Source organism: Ictalurus furcatus, chromosome 23, assembly GCF_023375685.1.
Source record: "Ictalurus furcatus strain D&B chromosome 23, Billie_1.0, whole genome shotgun sequence".
Taxonomy (NCBI): Eukaryota; Metazoa; Chordata; class Actinopteri; order Siluriformes; family Ictaluridae; genus Ictalurus; species Ictalurus furcatus.
In genome coordinates this window covers 15,077,843-15,100,422 of record NC_071277.1, presented here as the reverse complement: position 1 = coordinate 15,100,422, position 22,580 = coordinate 15,077,843, and the positions used below count along the sequence as shown (strand labels likewise).

General features: G+C 40.2%; 1 protein-coding gene across 8 annotated transcripts in view; it reads right to left on the bottom strand.

Moving 5' to 3' along the window:
* Positions 1–22,494, bottom strand: part of arhgap33 (Rho GTPase activating protein 33) — a 58,629-nt gene extending 36,135 nt beyond the window's left edge. For 2 of the 8 annotated variants that reach the window (XM_053611339.1, XM_053611340.1), the window contains exons 1-2: positions 21,334–22,494; positions 4,377–4,445 (exon numbers count right to left, since the gene is read on the bottom strand). In XM_053611339.1, the coding sequence (XP_053467314.1) occupies positions 4,377–4,445; positions 21,334–21,352 (88 nt within the window). In that variant the 5' untranslated portion in view covers positions 21,353–22,494. Of the gene's footprint in view, positions 1–4,376; positions 6,981–18,784; positions 19,685–21,333 lie in introns of those variants that run through there. The other 6 variants (XM_053611343.1, XM_053611347.1, XM_053611342.1 and 3 more) reach the window with 5 other exon arrangements.
* Between the last annotated feature and the right edge of the window lie 86 nt (positions 22,495–22,580).

The following is a 22,580-nucleotide window of genomic DNA, read 5'->3' as shown; positions in this document are numbered from 1 at the left end:
AGAATTATACCACCTTCAAGAAGACAAGCAGCATTTAACCTACATCCCAAAAGCACAAGAATGATGTGAAATATGCTTCATGTCTGAAAGGTATTTCTAATACTACACTACACTACACTACACACCTGATTAAGAATTTTCGAGCTTTTTAACCACCTAGAGATTTCTCCCGGGATAATCATGTGCGATAATAATTCACAACTTTCACAATACTAAATCAAACATCACTAATATTATTCAGTATTCAAGAATAGTAAACGAACACTATTCACTACCAATCCACTAACATTTAAATGACACTAAAAAGTGAAATCCTAATGGTCCTAGAGTGGTACCTTGAGCATCCCTTTCTTCTTGAACATTCTGAAGGCTGGTGGCAAAGGTCAGAAACAGTGGCCACGATCGCTGTGTCATCCAACTTCTGTCGTCATCTCGTCATGCATCTCCGCCATTGTTACTCTACACTCGATCGCCTGACTTACATTACTGGAGGCAAGATGTACACCGTTTTCAGTGTGATGGCATTTTCTGCTCTTATAAACTCTCTTTTTTTCTTCTTTACAAATGCCCCGCTCTCCTTCACTTGCTCCTTGTTGCCGTCACCGACGCACGCCCAGGCACCTGTTGAATATTTGATGTGATGAAGTGCGATCTGAACTGGGGTCAATTCCACAATTGTGGCTCCTCAGCTGTTCTGGGTGAAATGAGGTGGAGTCGCTCATATGACACTTTCCTTGCTGTGGAACCCGGGAAATCTATACGTTTATAACATCTGAAGTAGGGCTGCACGATTATGGCCAAAACGATAATCATGATTATTTTGATCAATATTGAGGTCACAATTATGCATTGATTTTAGGGGCAACATATTTTTACTGCACTTTCACATTTAAATAAACAGACCGCTGCTTTCACCTCCATGTTGTGCTACATTCCTGCTAATGTACAAATCGGTGCATCAAATTAGACTGGTCCTTAGAGTGCATCATCTTGTAGAAGCAAAATATAAATAAAATTGAACCCAAATAATAGGATAAGTAAAAATAAAAATGCCATCAACCAAATTATAATACGCAATCAAATAAAACAATATGCAACTAAAAGAAAACAATTCAGGCCTATGCAGAAAAGGCAATAACAGTGTTTACAGGAGGAGAGATGCAGCCAAATCATCCAATAGAGTGGGGCAGGGACGACGTCACTTTGTACCGGAACCCGGAAGTTAGCATCACACCGGTTCCCTCGACAAAATCCCAATAGGATTTTCCCACAGGCTTTTGGATTATTGCAAAAAAAAAAAAAGCTCCGATTAACAAAAGTTTACAATACTAACACGTTTTGTCCATTAAGATAATTTTCACAAATAAACACAACTTTTATGAAGTTTGAAGCCTAAATACAATCAGCAGAAATAAAAGCTAACTGTATGCTATAAACGAACTACACCACGGTCACACGATTTCACCATTACCAAGCTTCCAATTACTTTTCCAAACTTGATTTAAAACATTTTCCATAATACGGATTAAGTCTGTGGATGAATCTTCATCCACTGTTTTTGGGGAATTATGCACAGCATTCCCGAACTAGTTTATCTGCAAAGTTTTTTCCTGTTCGGCGTAATGACGTTTAATGTCCCTGACAACCTCTGTAGTCCCATTTAGCAACTTGCTAACAATCGCCTTTTTCAATACACATAAAAGCTTTAAAAATAAAAACCTCATGAGTGGGGTATTACTGGTGTATTTTATGTCATAGAATAAAACGTGAAAATATTTTTAGCTTGTGTTCACCACAGAACTTATTTCAGGCTTTTAACCAAAATCCCATTCAAACAACCCATTGACTTCGGGACGATGGAACCGAATCGCTAAAATGCTAACTCGATTCCGGTTTTTGGCATGAAAAAATGACGTCATCCCCGAGTTACTCTATGGTGACTGGCTGTAAGTTTAGAAAGTGCTTAATTTGATATACAAATTATTCATAAGTTATTGAGCAATTATCTAGAACAGCACAGCTTTGACCATAGTGCTTGTTATAATATGTTAGCACTTCTATAGTATAAATTCTCCCCAGTCAATCACAGTGACACTAGCCAATCATGGGCGAGTGTGAGCTCATGTATGTGGAAGAGGACAGACAGCAATTTCCTTCGAGTGTGTTACCTGCCCTGAGACACAGCATGAGCACCAATTCGAACAGATGTGGAGGTTGGCTTTATATGTCTTGGTGGAAGTACATGTTTGTACCAATCCTCCCCGGTTGGTAGCTGTCATATGAAACGGGGTGGGAATTGGCAAGACCAAACTGTTTCGCTGATGTTCCATGTTACAAATGTTAGGGTTAGCAAATTGCTGTAGCATATGAGTACTAAAGCAGTTATTAGAAAATGCATAATACTCAACATAACGTTATCAAGAAACAAGATGGCAAATAATTTCAACATATTGTAATAGTCTGTAAAAGAATATAAAAAATTTTGTTGGGTAAACGTTACTAAATTAGATCTTTTAATAAACATGTTAGTTGTTGGCAAATTAAGTAAAATATATTTTTAAAATAAAATAAAAGATGTACTGTTGGCGTTCGGTCCTGTAGTGCAGCTAATGTTCTTGCTCAAGCTACTCCACGTCCCTAACTTCCCATTATAAAACCACTACAAAAGCCACTTCCAGTCAATAAAGCACAGATACCTTTGCCTAGAAGAAACAAGGAAGCGCTTCAATGCTAAATATACACAAAGCCTTATCCTCAAAACGGGCCCATATAGAGAACTTGGTAGTACTGCTATAGAACAACTGTACATTCTGGAGGGATTAGACAGCACACTGCAGGAGCACAAGCACAACACACACAAATGAAACTCACAAGTGACAAACATGCACATACACACATACATCACACAAATATGTAGAGACAACATGCACATCAACAGGCACAGGCAGATCTGGGTTCAAATTTCAGCGGGACAGCAAGTGAACCTTAAGTCAATATCGGAGTCATTATAACGTCATAAATTCAGGAGCATTGTTAGCTTAGGGATGAAATCAGTAACCATAACATTATGAATGCCAAAACATAGTGTCAATATTCCAGATAATGTCTTATGAAAAGTCTAAGAAATGTTTTGGCAAATAAAAAAAATAAAAAAAAAGCAGTGGCTGTGAATACTTAGATAATAGAAAAGCTGGTGGTATACTAAATGAAAAAGACTTAAAGCAGCAGTTCATTAAGATCAACTTGGTTTGGGATAACCTGAAAAGAAAACCGCTAAACGCCAATTCTGGGACATCCACCATTCTGTGATTGGTCAAAATAGATCACATGGATTCTTGCATCACTAGACGGAGTGGCAGTTTGAATCCAGGTTCCGTTGGTTTTCTGGTGGTTTTTCCTCAGTGTTTGCAGCAAAACACATTTGAGGAAAAACTCATACCACCAAAAGTGATACAATCATATTCTCTAGTTCTTATCTTACAAAAAAAAAATATACCAGCGTATCTCTTTTGTACTCCTTCCAAACCTATTGCATTGCCAGACATTCGAATACTACAAACGAGACAATCCTAGCAATGTCGGTGGATGAGAAGGCTCTTTTTTTTTTTTTAACGAGGTCTGCCAAGTAACACTAAGAAGACAGCGAGTCTCCTCAATTTTATTTTTTACTGAGCAAAGAGCTCACAGTCCCACCAACTTGGTTACTATTGGCTGACAAGCGCAAACCTCAAGAATTCACAGGTCAAAGTTCACCTAGATTAAGTCTAGATGTACCTAAAGCAAAGTGAAAGTAAAAGCTACCGGAAGCAAATGCCTTTCATGTCCTGCATCCTTTCCGTTTCAGTGAACGTAAGGCAAATTAATCTGAAAAAGCAAAAAATGCGTAGCTTTAAAGTGTCTCCCGTATTGCTGTAGTGGTAAAATTGTAAATGCTATGGCTAAACCATAGATGCTGGCATCTGGACTGCTTTTAAAGTCGAACAGCATGCTTAAAATTGTGTTATGAAGTCGATTTAGTTTTCAAACCCATTCAGCGTGGTTCTTTTTTAATATAATGAGGATTGAGTGTCGGCAGTGGTTCGCTTGTATTTTGTTCTTTGGTCATTTAAAAGTATACCACCAGCTTTATTTAGCATAAATTTGAATTTTGTATGAACGCCGCTTCTTGTAGAATACGGACATTTGCATCTTTAACCAGTTTTTTTTTTTTTTTTTTTTAACTTCATCACCCATATAGTGGAAAATGCTGAGCACAGGATGATAATTAGTCTATGTATAAATTCCGTTACTTGGTTCAGTTGCTGATGATTGTAAATTGAGTTGTTGAACCCCAGTCTGCGATCATGGAGTACAGGTGAAGAGGAAGGTACACTTACCAGGCATTTCTGTCAGGCTCATTGCTCGCATAAACACGACGCATTTCCGAACCCAGTGGGGTCCTGACACTTGGCACAAAAAAAAGGGGGGGAGAGAATAAAGGCCATTTTAATGCCATGGATTTGACTGTGAGATCAAATGTAAAGACAAAAGATGGAGCAATCAACCCCCAAGCAGACCATTTATGGCAGTGAAAATGAATTACACAGTGAACCAGACATGCATCATTTTGAGTATGTCACACTACTTGGGCAGAAATTGCATCATAAGAAAGAAGTAACAGGAAATGTTCAGAGGTCACGTGACCATGGCTGAAAGTCTCCTTACTGATAAGAGACCTTAAATAAACAAATGACTAGGTCCTGATACAGAAAGGACTCATTTGAGGGAATCAAATCCACACAGATCTACATACAGACAATCGGCTGTAGTCTATCCGTTTTCTGGTTTCACGAACAGAACGACCTACTGTTATGAAGAAAAAAAAAATGAGTAAGTACATTATGATACCAAAAGCCATAATGGCAGCCATTCTGAACCTTCGAACTGATTTACAGGATTAAAAAAAGTTTCAATTATACAGTTTTACTACTTGTATACATGCAATACAGTGCATAAAATCCAAATACAGTTCAAGAGCTTAGTTCATGTTCGCATCAAACATGAGAATTTGGAAAATGAAAAGAAAAAAAAAGAAAGAAAGAAAGAAAGAAAGAAAGAAAGAAAGAAAGTGATCAAAAGAACTTTGACCATGGCATGGTTGTTGGTGCCAAACAGGCTGATTTGATTATTGCAGAAACTGATAATCTCTTGGGATTTTCACATACAACATTCTCTACAATTTGACACAGAATGGTGTGAAAATATTTTTTTAAACCCCACAAGACATCCAGTGAGAAGCGTTTTAGTGAGCGGAAACACCTTGTTGATGAGAGGTCATAGGAGAAAGGCCAGACTGGTTCCAGCAGACAAGAAGGCTAACTCAAATAACCACTCTTTACAACCGTGATGAGCAAAAAAGCATCTCAGAACACACAACATGTTGAACCTTGAGGCAGATGGCCTACAAGAGCAGAAGACCACATTAAGTTCCACTCCTGTCAGCTAAGAACAGAAATCCGAGACTACAGCAGGCACAGGCGCACCAAATCAAGACAGCTGAAGATTGGAAAAAAGACTGGGTGATGTTTTTATCTGTTCAGTTTCTGGTGTTTTACATGAACGTTAACTGAAGCTCTCGAACCTGTAGCTGCAGGATTTTTATGCATTGTGCTGCTGCCACTTGATCAACTGATTACACAATTGCATGAATGTGCAGGTGTGTAATAATAAGGCGTTCCTAATAAATGTACGTGGAAGATAAACGTAAACCGTCTTTTACACACAAATCCTATTACCAAGCAAACAAAACGTTGTGACACCAGAGTTTTGCGCTTGCTTGTTTGTATTTGTGTTTACTGTCATACCAGCTTCAATGGCCATTTCATGGCGAATACAGGTATTGATCAGATACAAATAAACCAAAATGCAGTAATAATAAAAGTAATTAAAATTTTTTTTTTTAAAAATCACAACATAATTCAGCTTAAAAAGTCAGACATGACTTGCTTGTGATAAAAATGGTAAAAGTTTCCCCTCGGTTCAATCTAACAAAACAAGTTTTTCAAAGTTTGACCTGATCAGAGGCGTTGTCTCATGACATTATAAATGAAGCAGGCTACATAAAAATGTTTTATGGTCAAGGGAGTGTTGCAATATTGCCATTTTGGTGGTTCTTCAACTTCAATAAAAATCCATGGGTCAGTCTGGTCCAAGTGTTTTGTGAAGCAGATGATTAAGTTTGGATTATGGCAACTGGTAGTCATAAACTTTCATTACTTTAGGATTTTGCTCCATTGTAAAACTTGTAACTCCAGTACAAAAAAATGAAAAAAGAAGCTTTACTCTCCATGAGTACAAGACAGAAATGAACTTTAGTACAGCTGAAGCATAGTTTCACAAATCTAAAAACTGATCATTGTACTGAGCTGTACGTTACTGAAATATGCAAAACATCAGCGTAAACACCGCATCGTACAGGGTTGTGTTTCACTTCCTTAATGACACCTGATTAGAAATGTTTTGAGGAAATCTTTTTGTAAAACAAAACAACTAAATTAATTGATTAATTCAATAAATAAGCATTTTATTTGTCAGATGCCTTAAGCCAATATATAATTACACGATCACGGTCTCACAAAACATTTGAGGAAGCAGATTTTATTTTGTCACATATACACATTACAGTACAGTCCAATTCCTTTCTTCACATATCCTAGCTTGTTAGGACGCTGGGGTCAGAACATTGATCAGCCATGATACGGCGTTCCTGGAGCAGAGACGGTCTTAATCAAGGGCCAAAGAGTGGCAGCTTGGTGATGAACAAAACAAAAACACGCTTGGACGTCTAATCGTTTGTATATCTAAAAATTTTAATATAATGAATAGTACCTAGTTATTTTTTGTATGGCCGAGTTGTCAGTTGAAGCAAAACTTCCACTATTTATGCTTTGTTCAGCAGCTTTACCCTTTTCTAAAGCAGCAGATTGCATGATCATAACTAATACAAATGTTTTTAGAAAAGTACAGAAATACGTGTAACTGTAACTAATTAAATACTTGTAATTATATGTGGGGGCAAAATGACAACGGTCGTATCACGATGATCACAATTTCTACGATAAATAATATGCAACAATATGGAGAACTGCTAGCAAACCGCGAGCAACAGTATGAAAACCTGAGTACACTACGTTTATTTAATTGCAACAAATAAAATCTAAGCAATAAAAATGCAATGTACGATTTTAAAGATTCAGTGAAAAATTTTAACATTAAACCAACTACCTCGAATATATAAATCAGTATTATACTGCTGCATTGCCCAGCTCTACCTTCTCAGAAATAAAAATTTTGCTTACTGTAATATGTTAATTTTTGCTTGAGTGAGGCATGTTACAATCCAACCAAAGAGCTAATCTAAGCATACATATTGACAGCTAGGCCGACTTGATTAAGGGTCTAATGCAGAATGTAAACGCCTAAGCTGCCAATGCCTCTACCATAATGGTGTCTGGAATTATTTTCAGCATAAAACAATGATTACCCTTAATAAATAAGTACAGTTCAATTAAGGACGATTATTCTGATAGCTTAGCGTCTTTGAATAAAAGTGGAAGAGACAGCAAGCAGACACTTGTAATCAAGGTTGGAATCAGACAGCTAGGGGAGGAGGGGTGAGGTCCGGGAGGAATTCTCTGGTATGGGGAGTATGCTGCCTCTTTGGCAATATGACTGGATGAAGAGCATATTTTTGCAGCAAAGGCTTCTGGTCTTTTGGAAAGCAGCAGAGGGTTCGACTGCATAAATATGATTTCCACATCAGAGGCGCAAATGTTCATCCCACTATCTCAGCCTTAATTAACAAATGCAAGTCATTCATTTTTGGGACTTTTTTTTTGTGGAAAAAAGTGTGTCTTAATACACTATACTAGGCCTGTGCCGGTATTCGGTTAACACTTAAGAAATTGCCATCAAAGATGGAAGTAAAATACGCACTGAAAAGCAATTCAGAAATTCAAAAAAAAAAAAAAAAAAGGGTAATTTTGAATTTGATGGTCGCAACACGTCTCAAAAAAGTTGGGACGGGCCAACAAAAGGCTGGAAAAGTAAGTGTTAATAAAAAGAAACAGCTGGAGGAAGATTTTGCAACTAATTAGGTTAATGGGCAACAGATCAGTAACATGATTGGGTATAAAGAGAGTATCTTAGAGAGGCAGAGTCTCTCAGAAGTAAAGATGGGATGTAATCTGGGTGGAAACATATGCTGCTCTAAAAGATGTATATACCTTTCAGCATTGATGGTGCCTTTCTATGTCTATTGTGAAGAACATATGGGTTTGTGAGATTTACAAATCATTGCATTCTGTTTTTCTTTACATTTTACACTGGGGTTGTATTAACATAGTAACATGGAACTCTATGTGAATCAAGTTAGCTGAGCCATAGACTCCAAACCCTTGAGCTAGCGGAAGAAACCTCACAAACTGCATATGGACCAGCAAAGCAACAACATGAGGGGTAGGCTGTGAGATATGGTTCTCCTGTCACATGTAAAGACCTAAACTGATTTATCCTAGATTTCTCACTGTTTTCACATTGCTTCATGTTCCTGATTTTGGAAAGATTCGTGAAAATAGCTCCGAACAAGAGCCAGACCACGTCCTGGTGAGGCTGAGAAACGAGTAGCACGTGCCACAGCATCAAGGTGTGTATGAACCAACAAGGAATATAATGAGCCAATTAGAGTGTGCTACATTTTAACAAACGTATCAAATAAAAACATTTATTATGCAAAGATTAACAGGAAGTGTTTTTATTCTCAGGTTGTTAGACGAGTGAAAAGAAAAAAAAAAGAAAAGAAAACACACCACACCACCACCTGCTTGCCCTGTGAATGAAAAACTGATCTGTAATCTGCTCGTCTCAGGTGCCCGGACTAACAATTTGTCCACTCCTGCACATGGAGTTGGTCATTTCTAACAGTTAGTCAGCGGTTGTTTGATTACCGCATGACTGTGGTGACACAGACAGAAGTGTCTTAATATAGAAGAGGCCTGCTGTCAGGGCATCTACCATCATGTGGGCTGCATCTCTATAGAAACCACACAGGCTTTAGCCACAAGAAGCTGCATGCACACAACTGAGCAAACACTTCTTGCAATAACCATTTCAAAGATCAAAACAGGAATACACCTTAAAATGAGCTTGCAGTGCTTTGCAGAGAGAGAGAGAGAGAGAATAAAAAAACTTCACTAATATGTCATATCTGGTATATTTATACACACATCTCAGTATGTGTCATGCACACAATACTGTTTCATACATGCACATTTGTTGTCTGCCACCACAATACCCTTGACCTTTCACATCTCTCTAACTAGCTCTGACAGATCATCAGCACTGAGCATATCTACACACAGTGTGCAACTTCACAAACATATAACTTACATTCTACTCTGTCAAGATACAAACTCTCTTAAAGTGTTGATCTTTTACTAAACAGTTGTACAGTCATCGACATTTCGAACAAAAATGTCGATGACTGTCACGGGTTAGAGTTCGGTCAAGAACACAGATTTAGGATATAGACAATGACACGACAAGCATTTAACAAATCCCCATCAATACCATAGTCTCTAATTAAACTGGAGTGTGCCATTATGATTTACACCCCCCCTCTCAGTTGGCGTCCTGGTCTCACCCCGAAAAAAGGACAAAAGAACAACAGACAAGGCACCCAAGCAGAAGAGACACAGGTTATTGTTAACTGTCATGTTGGGCTGTCTTTCATATCTTAACAGATTAATGTCCTTTTTGCCCAAACTTACACAGAAAACTGATTTTTGCAGAATTAGACTGCTTCTGTCAAATTACTCTTAAAAACATGTCATTTCACATTTACACACTAGTTAAACACAGGTATTAAGGTGTTCACAAGAGTCAGAAGTAAAAGAATTAACACTCTCAAGAGTGGACAAATCAGAAGCCTAGACACCAGGGACGAGCAGATTTTGTGTCCCAACTATTCATTTTCCTTCCTAGCAGGTTTAACAACCATAAAAAGAAAAAGAAAAAAAACATTACCCTTTTTGACTTTGGCAAAACATGTTTTCATTTAGTATGTTAATTAACTAGGAGGGGGAGTGGCTTAGCGGTTAGCATGTTTGCCTCACACCTTCAGGGTTGGGGGTTCGATTCCTGCCACCACCTTGTGTGTTTGGAGCTTGCGTGTTCTCCCTGTGCTTCGGGGGTTCCATCCGGGTACTCCGGTTTCCTCCCTCAGTCCAAAGGCTGATTGGCATCTCTAAATTGTCTGTAGTGTGTGAAAGTGTGTGTATGATTGTGCCCTGCGATGGGTTGGCACCCAGGCCATTGTGTCCAGAGTCCCCTGGGATAGGCTCCAGGCTCCCCATGACCCGGTATGGTTGGATGGATGGATGGATGGATGTTAAATTGACTTAAGGCAATAGTTAATGTGCTAGTAAAGTTTACCTTAATGTGCTTCACACTGGTGCAACAAAGCTATAACTACAATACGCACTACTCATTCCGAATCCCACCACCTGCTGCACTACACGTGTAGTCCAGGTCAAAATAAGGCAAACGGCAGAACATTTTTTAGGAGAATTCGTTAGCGTGCACGGTTGACAGGCCATCTTTTCACAATCAGGAAGACGGAGAAATGTTGAAACACTGACAAAACAGTACAGTTGAGATGTTGAAAGTCGTGTATTGTGAGCACCACAGGATTCCTGAGATTCTGAAAACCAAGCAGTGTCCACTAAGCATTAGTACAACTGTTTAAATGGTTTAAACCTTGTTTAAAATCCAGAATTAGCCTAACTTATTTGGATGCGGTCATAGATATATCAAGGATTGTACAACGGCTTCAAACATGGCTCAGCCAATCAGATTTTAGTACTGAAACTATCCATTTCATAAACTTTATTTGAAGAGGGCAATTATATACGAATTTGTTACTCTTAGTCTGTATCAATGCACTTAACTAGCTAACATGACACTTTATTACATTAGGTTAGCTCCATTCATTAGACTAGATAATTAGGTTTCTGGGCAACCAAAACATGGTCCTGGACAAGAACACTGAAACTTTCACTTGCTCGGTGGGCTAGCTAATAAATTTATGATTTCACCCTTAATTATTGCCTCTGTCTTGTAAGAGAAGTGGGCAAGAAGCAACACACCCCACCCCCCAGTCTCTTTCTCCGACTTGGGTTCTTCCCCCACTGTTTCCTCCCCTCCAGGGTGGAAGAACTGGTTCAAAGATAGAGTTGAGTCTTTTCATGCGCCTCTGCTGTCCCCCTAGCCCTCCACCGCTCAATCATAGTTCAGGCCACAATGAAGTGAATTAAATGAATGACAGTGCAGGAAGAGTGAACTGTGAATCATGGGAGCACTGTGGGAGTATGCGAGTGGGGCAAAATGTTGACGAGCTCGTGAGATGCCAAGTACTGTATAATCTTAGCCAAAGGACTCCAGAAGAGGTGAGAAGTGGCTAGTCAGTGGTGGTGGCACTAGCAGAGCAATGCTAGCTTGATGGTTAGGGCTCCGAGTTGATGATCAGAATGCAAATCTGAACTGCTGAAGAACTCAAACCCGAACTCCTGAGACCTCCCAATGCTGCCAGAGAGCCACTGTTGTGCCCTAGATCCTTGAGTCTCAATCACTTGGATTGTATCCAGCTCCCTTACAGTAATTTTCAAATGTAAATGTGAGAAGTAGCTTGTCTTGTTTATAACAGAATAATGTCCTTTCCCAAGAGTCCTTAAATCAGTGAATATCCTCTTGAAAAATAAAGTGGTATGGAAAAAATTTTTAAAAACCCTGAACATCATTGGACAAATCTACATGTAGGAGATACAGATTTTTACATTGATTCCTGTTTGGCTGGCACTGGTTCAGACGTTAGTCTCTTTCACAAAGTCCTGTAAATGTTCCGTTTCATCCCACATTTTTTCCAAAGGCCTTCGACCTTCCATGGAACAAAGCAGACCTTGGCCTTCCCATTCACCCATGGCTTCTGAAAGCCCTGGGAACCTCCCCTCCCTCTGCTCGATATTTCCCCAAGCCTCTTCTTTAGGAACCCACCCATCCCCCACTTTCCTGAAGGCCCTCATTCAAGGATCTACCACCGATATTATGGATATGTCCCCAAACATCTCATGGCCATTACTACACTCCGACCCATGTGATGTAGTTCCCTGCTGCTAACACAAAACCCTCACTAGCCATTGCTTAAGGCCATGAGGATCAGTAGCTGTGAGTCGCAAAGCTTAAAAAGGGGCACCAACCAGAGCCACTGGGGTTAGACTTTTATAGGGTGAAACTTCGCATGAGCATTCCGGATGAGGGTCTCTTGGAAACTGTGCTCCCACAGTGCCACATCCCACCCCCACATTCCCCCTATTGCTAAACACCCTGTCCGGCTTTCTGTAGAGGGGCAGGAAAGACAGAGTCATGGGCAGCATACTAAACACTACATCCCAGCTGGGGCTACATGAGAGCAGAGAAGAAAAAGGGAGGGAAAGAGGAGGGTGGAGGGAAAATACAGAAAACCAAAGAATTAGAGTGAAAGACGTTCACTAAGCAATAGAAGGGTTAGACAAGGTGCGTATGTGAGAAAGCCTGACTTCATGTGACCCAGAAAGGGAAGTGAAATAAAGATGAGAAATCAAGAGTGTCTTTTGGCCGAGTAGCTGGATGATGTGGTTGCTGTGAAAAGGGGGGGGCTCCAGGAATGATGCCACTCCGAGAGCGCTTGTGCTGGCACCGCGTGATGTGGGCACAAGTTCAAAGCAGCTGTTTCTATATGAGCGTCTCACACTTTAGACACCACCATGTAGGTGCGAATAGAAGTGTATGATGCAATAGAAGTGTGCAACCCAAAAATGTGCCTAAAATTAAAGTGTAGCCTTGTCCAGTCTGCATAATTTTTTTGGAGAACATTAAAAAAGTCATCAGGAACTTTTTAATTCATTTGTAGGAATTTTACCTGAAGAACTCTTAAGGATTTGTAAGATCTGAAATAAACTCATTGGTAAATCTAGCACAGAAGAATCAGGTTTTGGGTTTCTGGACAGTGTTGTCGTAGCAACACAGAGTTATAACTACATACACACTAATGCAGTCCTCTTCAAAAGCGCTGAATACTGTTTTTATAAGCTTGCTGCTTGCTTTATGTGATTTTACCCTCTAGGATATGCATTATTAATCAGAAGGAAAGAGCTGCCCTGACGCAAACCTTGCTGACCCACAAAAACTCATTAAAATAAAAGGACAAGGAGGAAACTTCCTCTTCATCTTCCAAGCAGAAAGAAGAAACCAGCCAAATCAAGACATCCGTAGGTTTAGATGTTGACTCTGGAATAAAGTCTAATTTCCAGAGTTAACAATGAAAGAAAAAAGGCTTCAGATAGCAAAAATCCTGTTTTATCTCCGTCTTCACGGAGACTCTTTCCATTGAAAATAGCAGAAGACAAACCAGACTTTCTCCACACTATCTTCTCAGCAAAAAAAACAACAACTGGTGATTATGGCCAAAGGTACACAGTGGTTCCGTGAACGCGTAACATTAGCTAGCTAATTTACTTTTAGCATATAAACAAGATGATTGGCGTGTCTAAAGTGTCCGTAGTGTATGAATGGGTGTGTGAGTGTGTATGTGATTGTGTATGTGATTGTGCCCTGCGATGGACTGGCACCCTGTCCAGGGTGTACCACGCCTTGTGCCTGATGCTCCCTGGGACTGGCTCCAGGTTCCCCCGCGACCCTGAAGGAGGAGTAAGCGGTAGAAGATGGATGGATGGATATAAACAAGATGACATATTTGAAAATAAGGGTGTGCCCAGTCAGATTGCTACTTAATTAGCAGTTTTCCATATTGGTTTTTCAGAAAATATGACACCTGCCTTCTTGTTTCTCATCGGACTTTTACAATTAAACAAATCACCTTGACAAACAGACTGTTAACAGACAGATTTGCCTTCCTGTGAAAAAGAGAGAGAGAGAGAGAGAGAGAGAGAGAGAGAGAGAGAGAGAGAGAGAGAGAGTGTGTGAGTGTGAGGTTGGAGAGATGAAGATTGATGAGGCATGAGGGTGGCTCGTTGACTAAATAAGCCCTGACTCTGACCCGAGGGAGCAGCGTGAGCTCTCAGGCTGGGAAAGAGGTCAAAGACACGGCTGGGGCTTCTGTCACAACACAACCTCAATGGGCTGCTGAAGCTAATTACACCCTACCTGATTCCTCTTACAAGTCAACACATCATTGTCAGAGTAAATTTCTTGGTTATACATTTTAAACCAAAACACATGATGACATGATTAAATGTCCAGTCATGGATGAAGAATGTGCCACATGACATTGCTCAGCTTTGCATTTTCCCTGCTCAATAACCAACCACCATACTCAGGACTGAGAAAGAAAGGCTACTGATAGCAACTGAATGCTGTTCCCTCCATTCTCAAGGCGATAAACAAGGCACCTTATTTTAAGCAGAACTGGGAGTGAGGTTCCTAACAGTATCCTGGCCTCTGAAAGTGCTAGTCTACCATCTCAGGGGACCACTGAGACATGGTGCTTTTGGGAAACTCAACAAATAACAGCTATACCTTGCACAAACCTTGTGCCAAAAGTGTTAAACCAGTGTACCTGCAGGTATCAGCAAATTCAATTTAATGAAAGACCTTTTTCCCCCCAAATGACCAAAAGATGCACAGTAAAAAGGTCCACAAACAAAATTAGATCTTCAAATCTAAAAATACATGCTACAACTACATGGTTTTTCCAAACACTCTCTCTGATTCACCAGCATTCACAAAAAAATGCATTGTTTTCTCTTTCAGGAAAATCTGAATCTCCAGTCACAAACTGTATGCTTAACCACATAATTGTGTTAAATATACTTTCTCTGTAGTGTTGTATTAAATACACTTTGCTACCACATGTCAGCTACCAATACTTTAGATACTTAGCTAACTAACAGGAACCAAAACACAATATTTGGGATAAATATTATCCAAGCACATCTGTACGATCACTGCTAGAAGTTAAAAGACATAATTAGCAATGGTCTTGTTTGTGGATGCTAGATTTGTGGCCAAACTAACGAGTACTAAGCTAATCGGCCAAGTTAATCTTGTATCTTTTTATAAATGTACCATTATAGTTTAAATGATAGTATAGGTTTCTTTATCTGTTCATTTATTTTCTTGCCCCAAAGAATAGTAATGTCACTGGTGACAGTTGGAATCAATGGCTCGGTAGCCAGCTAATGAAATCCATTTTCTAAATTAGCACTGGTTAGCTAGAAGTCAATCTGCTATGCCAGAAAGAAGTTATAATATGGCATACTCATATCTGGGGAAATAAATGGCAATTATGACCGTCACCCCGAAGTTGATTGCTTTCCTAGAACAGCGAGTCCCAAAGTGTTTCATTCTGCTTTTACCACAGTAAATGTTGGCTAATGATTACAACTCATTAAGGAACATCATGCATTTGATCTATTTATAGTCATTTAATGTCGCACAACTTGCTGTCCCCTAATCAGTTTCTCTTATCTCGATCGTGATGTAAATAAGACAAAAAGAGAAATCAAAGGAACCATCTTCCACCCTTAGACTTTCTTGTGGAGGAAAACTTACATGAACAGCTTTAGCTCTGATAGTTACAAAGCATGGACACTGGAGACTCCTACCTTAAACGGTAAATAAATGTTTCCTTTCTTGTTGAAAAGTTTCACCATATCATTAATGTAGAAACTCTAATGCATTATTTTAAGCACAGCTTGAACTATTTTATGGGCTGCTGTTATAGAAAATTAAAGCAACACATTCAGACCAATCAGAGAGGAGAAGTCAATAATGGTGTAGTATAATGGATATTAGTTAGAATGATAAGCGCTCGGTTCAGATTGTTATGCTATGTTTGTTGAAGTGCCATGGTTTGTGAAGTGGGTGTGGCTAAAGGTCAGAAGACTAAAAATTCCTGCTAACCAATAGTCTTTGATTACTTAGTTGGCGTGGTCCACATTATTCATGTTTGATACTAAATACACAGGCATCCATTTCCTTGCTATTAGCTAATTTTGTTTAATATCTTTAGAACAACCTTTAAAACTGATATTTAAGGTTATTTTCAACACCCTGCACTTTCACAATCTAAGACGTAGCCAACAACTGCTATATAGTGTTGAGTAAGACAGATTAGTCTTGTCTTGGTGCAAATGGGCAAAAAGCAATCAGGAGAAAACGACTTTGGGCACACGACTGTGCATTTAAACAGGAAGCGGGAGAGAAAAAAAATTGGAGATGAGGGCTGGGAAGTATACTATTGCCCCATGTGTCTGTGTTCACTCGCATTGTCTCACTTCATTTAGCATTCAGGGCTTATTCATGTAATTGCAACAGCCCAAGTGGCAATGGATGATTAAAAGTCAAAATGTTACACAACAGACATTTCTGACTCACATAGGCTCATTTCTGAGGTCTTACATGTGTGGCTGTGTGTACAAGAGAGTGGGTACTGGGCTTCTCACATATAGACAGAACTTTACAGTCCTGAGCCAAAGCCAAATACACGTACAAATGCAAAGAGCTCACTAGATTAAAGAGCAACAGTCATACTTTGCAACCCAGACCACAGAAGTGACTGGTCCCCAATTAGACTAATTATCAACAGGCGGCTATAAACACACAACCCAAAGTGTGCAGTGGTTAACACAGGTCGAGTTAAAGACTAACATGGCTGCCTTTCTGAAAATATTTTAGGAACATCAGCGTGAGAAAAAGCTTCTGAATGAGAAAACCATGGCCGTGCTTTGATACGTGCATAAAGCAGGTCTACATTTTCGAAATGGACTATGTAAGACACACTAAGGAACTCAGCAAGGCATGACCAACACACATTGGCCTAAACACTAAGTTCAGCAAGGCCTAGTGTGTAGCATCCACCTGGATGATGTCATAGTGTCATAGTGCGCCAGAACGCCCAGCACACACCAGTTATACGTGGAGAGGGGATCGTGATGTAGCCAATTCAGAGATGAGGATTATTAGGGGGCCATGACAGAGAAGGACCAATGGGGGAATTTCGCCACGACACCGCAGTATACCTCTACCCTTTACGAAAAGTATCCTGGGATTTGTAATGACCACAGAGTGTCGGGACCTCGGTTTAACGTCTCATCCGAAAGACGATGCTGTTTTTACAGTAGTGTCCTCATCACTATACTGGGGCATTAGGCCCCACACAGACCACAGGGTGAGCGCCCCCTGTTGGCCTCCCTAATACCACTTCCAGCAACAACCTTAGTTTTCCTCAGGAGGTCTCACATCCATGATGATGGCCAGTTTTTATAAAATGGAGCCAAAGCACTCAAAATAGCTTTGTATCTTGGTGGCAGACACCACCTGAGACTCCTTACAAACCCGTGCTGCTGGTTTAACAGAACAATGATGCTGTGCAGGTAATTAAACACCTCCATTGCCTACCGCTGACACCATGGTGGTGCAGAACTCATCCGTAGGAGGCCTGAAAGATAGCAGATGATCCATTATCTATGAGGAATCTATCCAAAGAGAGGAAGCTCACGTTGTATATTCTAGCCTAATCTTAAGTGGATATGATTTGAGGTAATCTGTTGATGTATTTCCTTTTCAAGCAGAAAGCAAGAATCGGCATATGGTAAAGTCCTTAACTGATTTACACAACATCCAATAGCGCTGCCGACTCTAAAGAAACTTGACAGTAGCTTGCTAAACCAGCTATATATGTAGATATTCGAAAGAGTTTAACGAGAGCCTTTTTTTTGAGCTGTGGAGGACTTCTCACCACCCCCTTCACCTACGCTGGTCGACTTTAACGAGGACGATATCCTAGACGCAGAGCTGCCATTTGTTTTTGATCCGAGGTCAACCGTCAGTGGAACCGACGGTAACCAAGAAACATACGGTAATCACAAGAAGGCGTCTGAAAAATACATTCATCCATCTGTTTTCGGTACCGCTTATCCTACACAGGGTCATGTGGGAGCCTGGCACCTATCCCAGGGGCCTTTCGACAAGGACAGCGCAAACTGCTCGTTTGATACTTCTTCGTAAGCTCCATTTGCCTTGGCGAGCATTTCCAGGCCAGTTCATATCCAGTGGAACTGGCTGATCCACTGGCTCTGAGCAAACCATCCACAAGGGCAAACATCCTGTCTATAGTGGATGCGTTCCCAGAACGTCAGCCTACCTGAAGCGTGTATCTGAACGGAAAAGATGACAAAAACCGACCAGGCATGAAGCTGTCAGATTCTGCGGCGGTTATATCGTCGAGATCATGCTATGCTGACTTTATTCAGGATCTCCAGAGGTGTCACGATTAGAGCACGAGACCATTTTAGAAGATGTGGAGGAATCAAAACAATGGAAGCATGTGCTTCATCACCACCAACACACACATGAACACACTCTCAGTAAATAATAAAGGGAGGGGCTCTGAGACCATCACCTAGGCTTTGTGTTCAGCATCAGATGAGGACAAAACCCAGTGTGCTACAGTAACACAGTCTCAATGGTTAACTGGCAACACAGACAACAAACCAGGGTTGTCTTTGTGGACACAAAGCCTCAGACAGCAGCTAACCCAGTTAGATTAGTGAACTAACTCATTTGCAGACATCAAGTTGAGTGATCTCCTTAACAACACTGACTCATACGTCCCAACTGAGGTCCCTGAATCGCTCCCATATGATCCGTTAAAATTAGAGGCGAATAAGAAAACACACACACACACACTTACCACCATTCCGGGATCCAGATCAGAGAGCTGCGAACTGAGGACCTCCGTTTGCAAATCAACGCGTTTGTCTGTAGATAACGGTCCTCGGTACGATCGCGAAGCCTCTTCTTTCCCTGACGACATTAATCGAAGTTTTGCCTTACATTTTGATCTTTCCAAACGAGTGCAATAACTCGTACCGAGACGAAGCGCCCGCTATCTGGAAACGCAGAGGGAGGAGGGATGAGGAGGAGGAGGAGGAGGAGGAACGAGCAGAGGAGGCAAGCCGAAACGAAACGCCTGTTCAGTGTATAAACGGCATGGTGTCGTCCAGGAGCTCTAGTACTTCCTTAAACAATGCCACGCTGCTGTGAAACACGCTTCGTTCGAAGAAGTCAGTAGCGAATTCGCCATTTTTCCCGCGGTGACTGCATGGTTACACCAGACATCTTCTGGCCATGTGAGCCGCCGCTCTGAGCGTTCTCATCCTTCGCGTCTAAACACACGAACCAATCAGAGGAAAGCTGGGGGTCTGGTCTGTTAGACGCTGCCGAGGACGCTCCGGCGTGGGGGGGGGCGCACATTACACCGTTTTTTATTATATAACACGATAGCGCAAATGACACAAAACAATCAACCACGATCGTGGATAAAACATTTTCAACGTCTTTACTCTGAACAGAACTCAGAGTGCGGTTTAGCTGTGGCTATATTTCGATAAACAATCCCACTGCTCCCCCCGTCTTGTTTTCCAGAATGGTTCGTCCCTTGTTGTACCCAGTCGGACAAAAGGAATCCAGGCGCGCGCGTCTCAGCGCTGGGCGGAGGAAGAATGAGGATGTTCTCTCACTGGTGGTCGGCATTTTGGATACTTCACACTTAGACCTGTCCGACTTGTCTCTTTTTGCTAGTATTTTTGTTAAAGTATACAAACACAAACGAAAATTAAAAAAATGGTTTTATTTAAAATAATAATAATAATAATAATAATAATAATAATAATAATGTATATTAGTACGGAGCCTTGCTGGTGACATCCCTTCTTTAAAAAGACAATGCATGGACACAGCTTATTAACGCTTGGGGACGGGATCCAAATGCGTGGAACGAGATAATGAAGTCATGGCCACGACCTTGTAACACGTGGGGATGAGATCATTAAGTCATGGGCATATCTTATAAGGCTAATCCATGACATCCTTAGTAACACATGGGTACGAGATAAGTCATGACCATAATGAGATAATTAAGTTATGGTCAAGACTTAATAAGAAGTGGGAATGACTTAATTATCTCGTTTCTGTGTGTTACTAAGTCATCCCCATGACTTAATTATCATGTTTCTATATGTTACTAAGTCATGGCCATGACTTTATTATCTCATTTTCGTGTTACTAAGTCACAGCCACTACTTTATTATCTCGTTCCCATGTGTCATTAAGTGACGGCCATGACTTTATTATCTTGTTTTCGCATTTTAATAAATGGTGACCGTGACTTAATTATCTCGTTCCCACGTGGTACTAAGTCATACCCGTGACTTTGTTATCCCGTTCCCATATGTTACTAAGTCATGGCCATGGCTTAATTAATTATCTCGTTCCCATGTGTTACTAAGTCACAGCCATGACTTTATCATCTTGTTTTCACATTTTACTAAATGGTGACCGTGACTTAATTATCTCGTTTCCACATGGTACTAAGTCATACCCGTGACTTTATCTCGTTCCCATATTTTACTAAGTCATGGCCATGGCTTAATTAATTATCTCGTTCCCATGTGTTACTAAGTCACAGCCATGACTTTATCTTGTTTTCGCCTGTTACGAAACGGTGACCATGACTTTAATATCTCGTTCCCACGTGGTACTAAGTCATGACCACGACGTAATTATTTCATTCCCATGCGTTACTAAGTTCTAGCCACGTCTTAATGATCTCTCGCCTTATTAAGTATTGGCCATGAGTTAATGATCTGATTTCCACGTGTTATCCTTTTTTTTAGTAATCATCAGCTCCTTATATTAGTGCATAATCCTTATATTGCCGTATAAATTAACGTAATATTTTTTCTTAATTACTATCCCTCACAAGGTCTTGAGCTTTCTCGAACACTTGCATTCTGCATATTAAAATAATAATAATAATAATAATAATAATAATAATAAATGTTACTTCAAATCGTCACTTCTCCATTTTGTAGAACTGCAGCACACAGACATGTTCTAGCATGGTTTGTTTTTTGTTTTTTTTTGGCACAGAGACCTAAATTAGAGTAAGAGATAATAAGGTTGCATGTGTTTTTGTCGCACATGCAAAAAAAAAAATTAAAAATTAAAAAACCCTTGTATTACTGTTCCAAAATATTGACGCTTCCCTTTGTGCGTCTTAAAGCAAGTAGAATAATGACATGAGCATACATTTTTAGATGTGAATCAAATAAATACTTTGAAAAGATCATTAGAAAAGTTCAAGATTGCACAAATAGGAAAGACAAAAGAATGAACATAGAAATACAAGCTGAAATACAGAGTATAGATATAATATAAAGGAGCGGTGAGAAATCCTACCAGTCCCCCTTCTCTGCATCCTGGACTCTATGGTGTGTTTTCGTTTTGCTCGGTAACTAGAGTCAAAACCGCTCGCTTCATACTGAAGCAAAAGTGGACTCTCACTCCGAAATTAGGAAATGAGGCTTTTTCAAAACACATGATCTTCGTATTCAGTGCATGTCTGACAGGGAACGAAACATTTTTTTATCTGAGGAACCATTTGCAAACAACTTATTTTCGGTTAGCGTTTCCTGTAAAAAAAAAAAAAGAAAAGAAAAAATAGTAAGGAGTATTCGCTTTTAAGATGTAGACTTGTGAATAAAATCCAATGTCGGTGCGCCTCCTAGTGGAAATGTTAGGAATTGTCAGATCAACCCTAATGACAAAAGACGTTATAAAAGATTCAGTGCTTTTTTTTTTTTAAAAAAAAAAAAAAAAAAAGAAGAAAAATCTCGTATATGCTTTTTTTGTTGTTGTTGCAACAAATCAAACATTTTACTGTATCTGTCCTCTAACAACCACATTTTCCAGTCTCAAAGTCACCAGGATGGAGGCATGGGTGGCATGACATGAGCGTTGGCATTTCATAGCGCCACAGTCCCGCGCGCTCCAAATTTCTAACCGTATTCATATTTAAACCTGTGCACACAGAGCTTGCATTTTCTCCCTGTGCTTCGGGGGTTTCCTCCAGGTAATACAGTTTCCTTCCCAAGTCCAAATATCCGAGTTGTAGGCTGGCTGGCATTTCCAAATTGTCTGCAGTGTATGAGTGTTGGTGCATTTGTGCCCAACCAGGGTGTGCCCCGAGTTCCCTGGGATAGGCTCCAGGCTCTCCTGTGACCCTGTGTAGGATAAGCGGTATGGAAAAGGGATGGATGGATGGATGAACACTACCACTATGCCCCTGGAAACACTAGGAACAAACACCCAGAAGTAGAAATGGCAGCACTTTCAGAATGATCTGTGAATTCTGGCTCGGATAGTTCCCCAAACCTCAACTACATCACTCCGGTTAATAATTGTTCTCAGCAACGGTTATAATTTTTGTTTGTACCTGCTCTTGATATTTCCAATCATTTTAATTGGTTCTATTTTCCAAAAGCTAAACTACCTAGTAGCTCAATTCATTTAAACCACTGCAGCCCTGACCAGGCAGTTCCTAAGGATGAACAGCTGTGATAAAATGACCTCACATGACCTCAGATTTACTCAGGGTTCGTAAATAGCATATTATATTGCAAAACTCGAGAACTCCTTTATCTAAG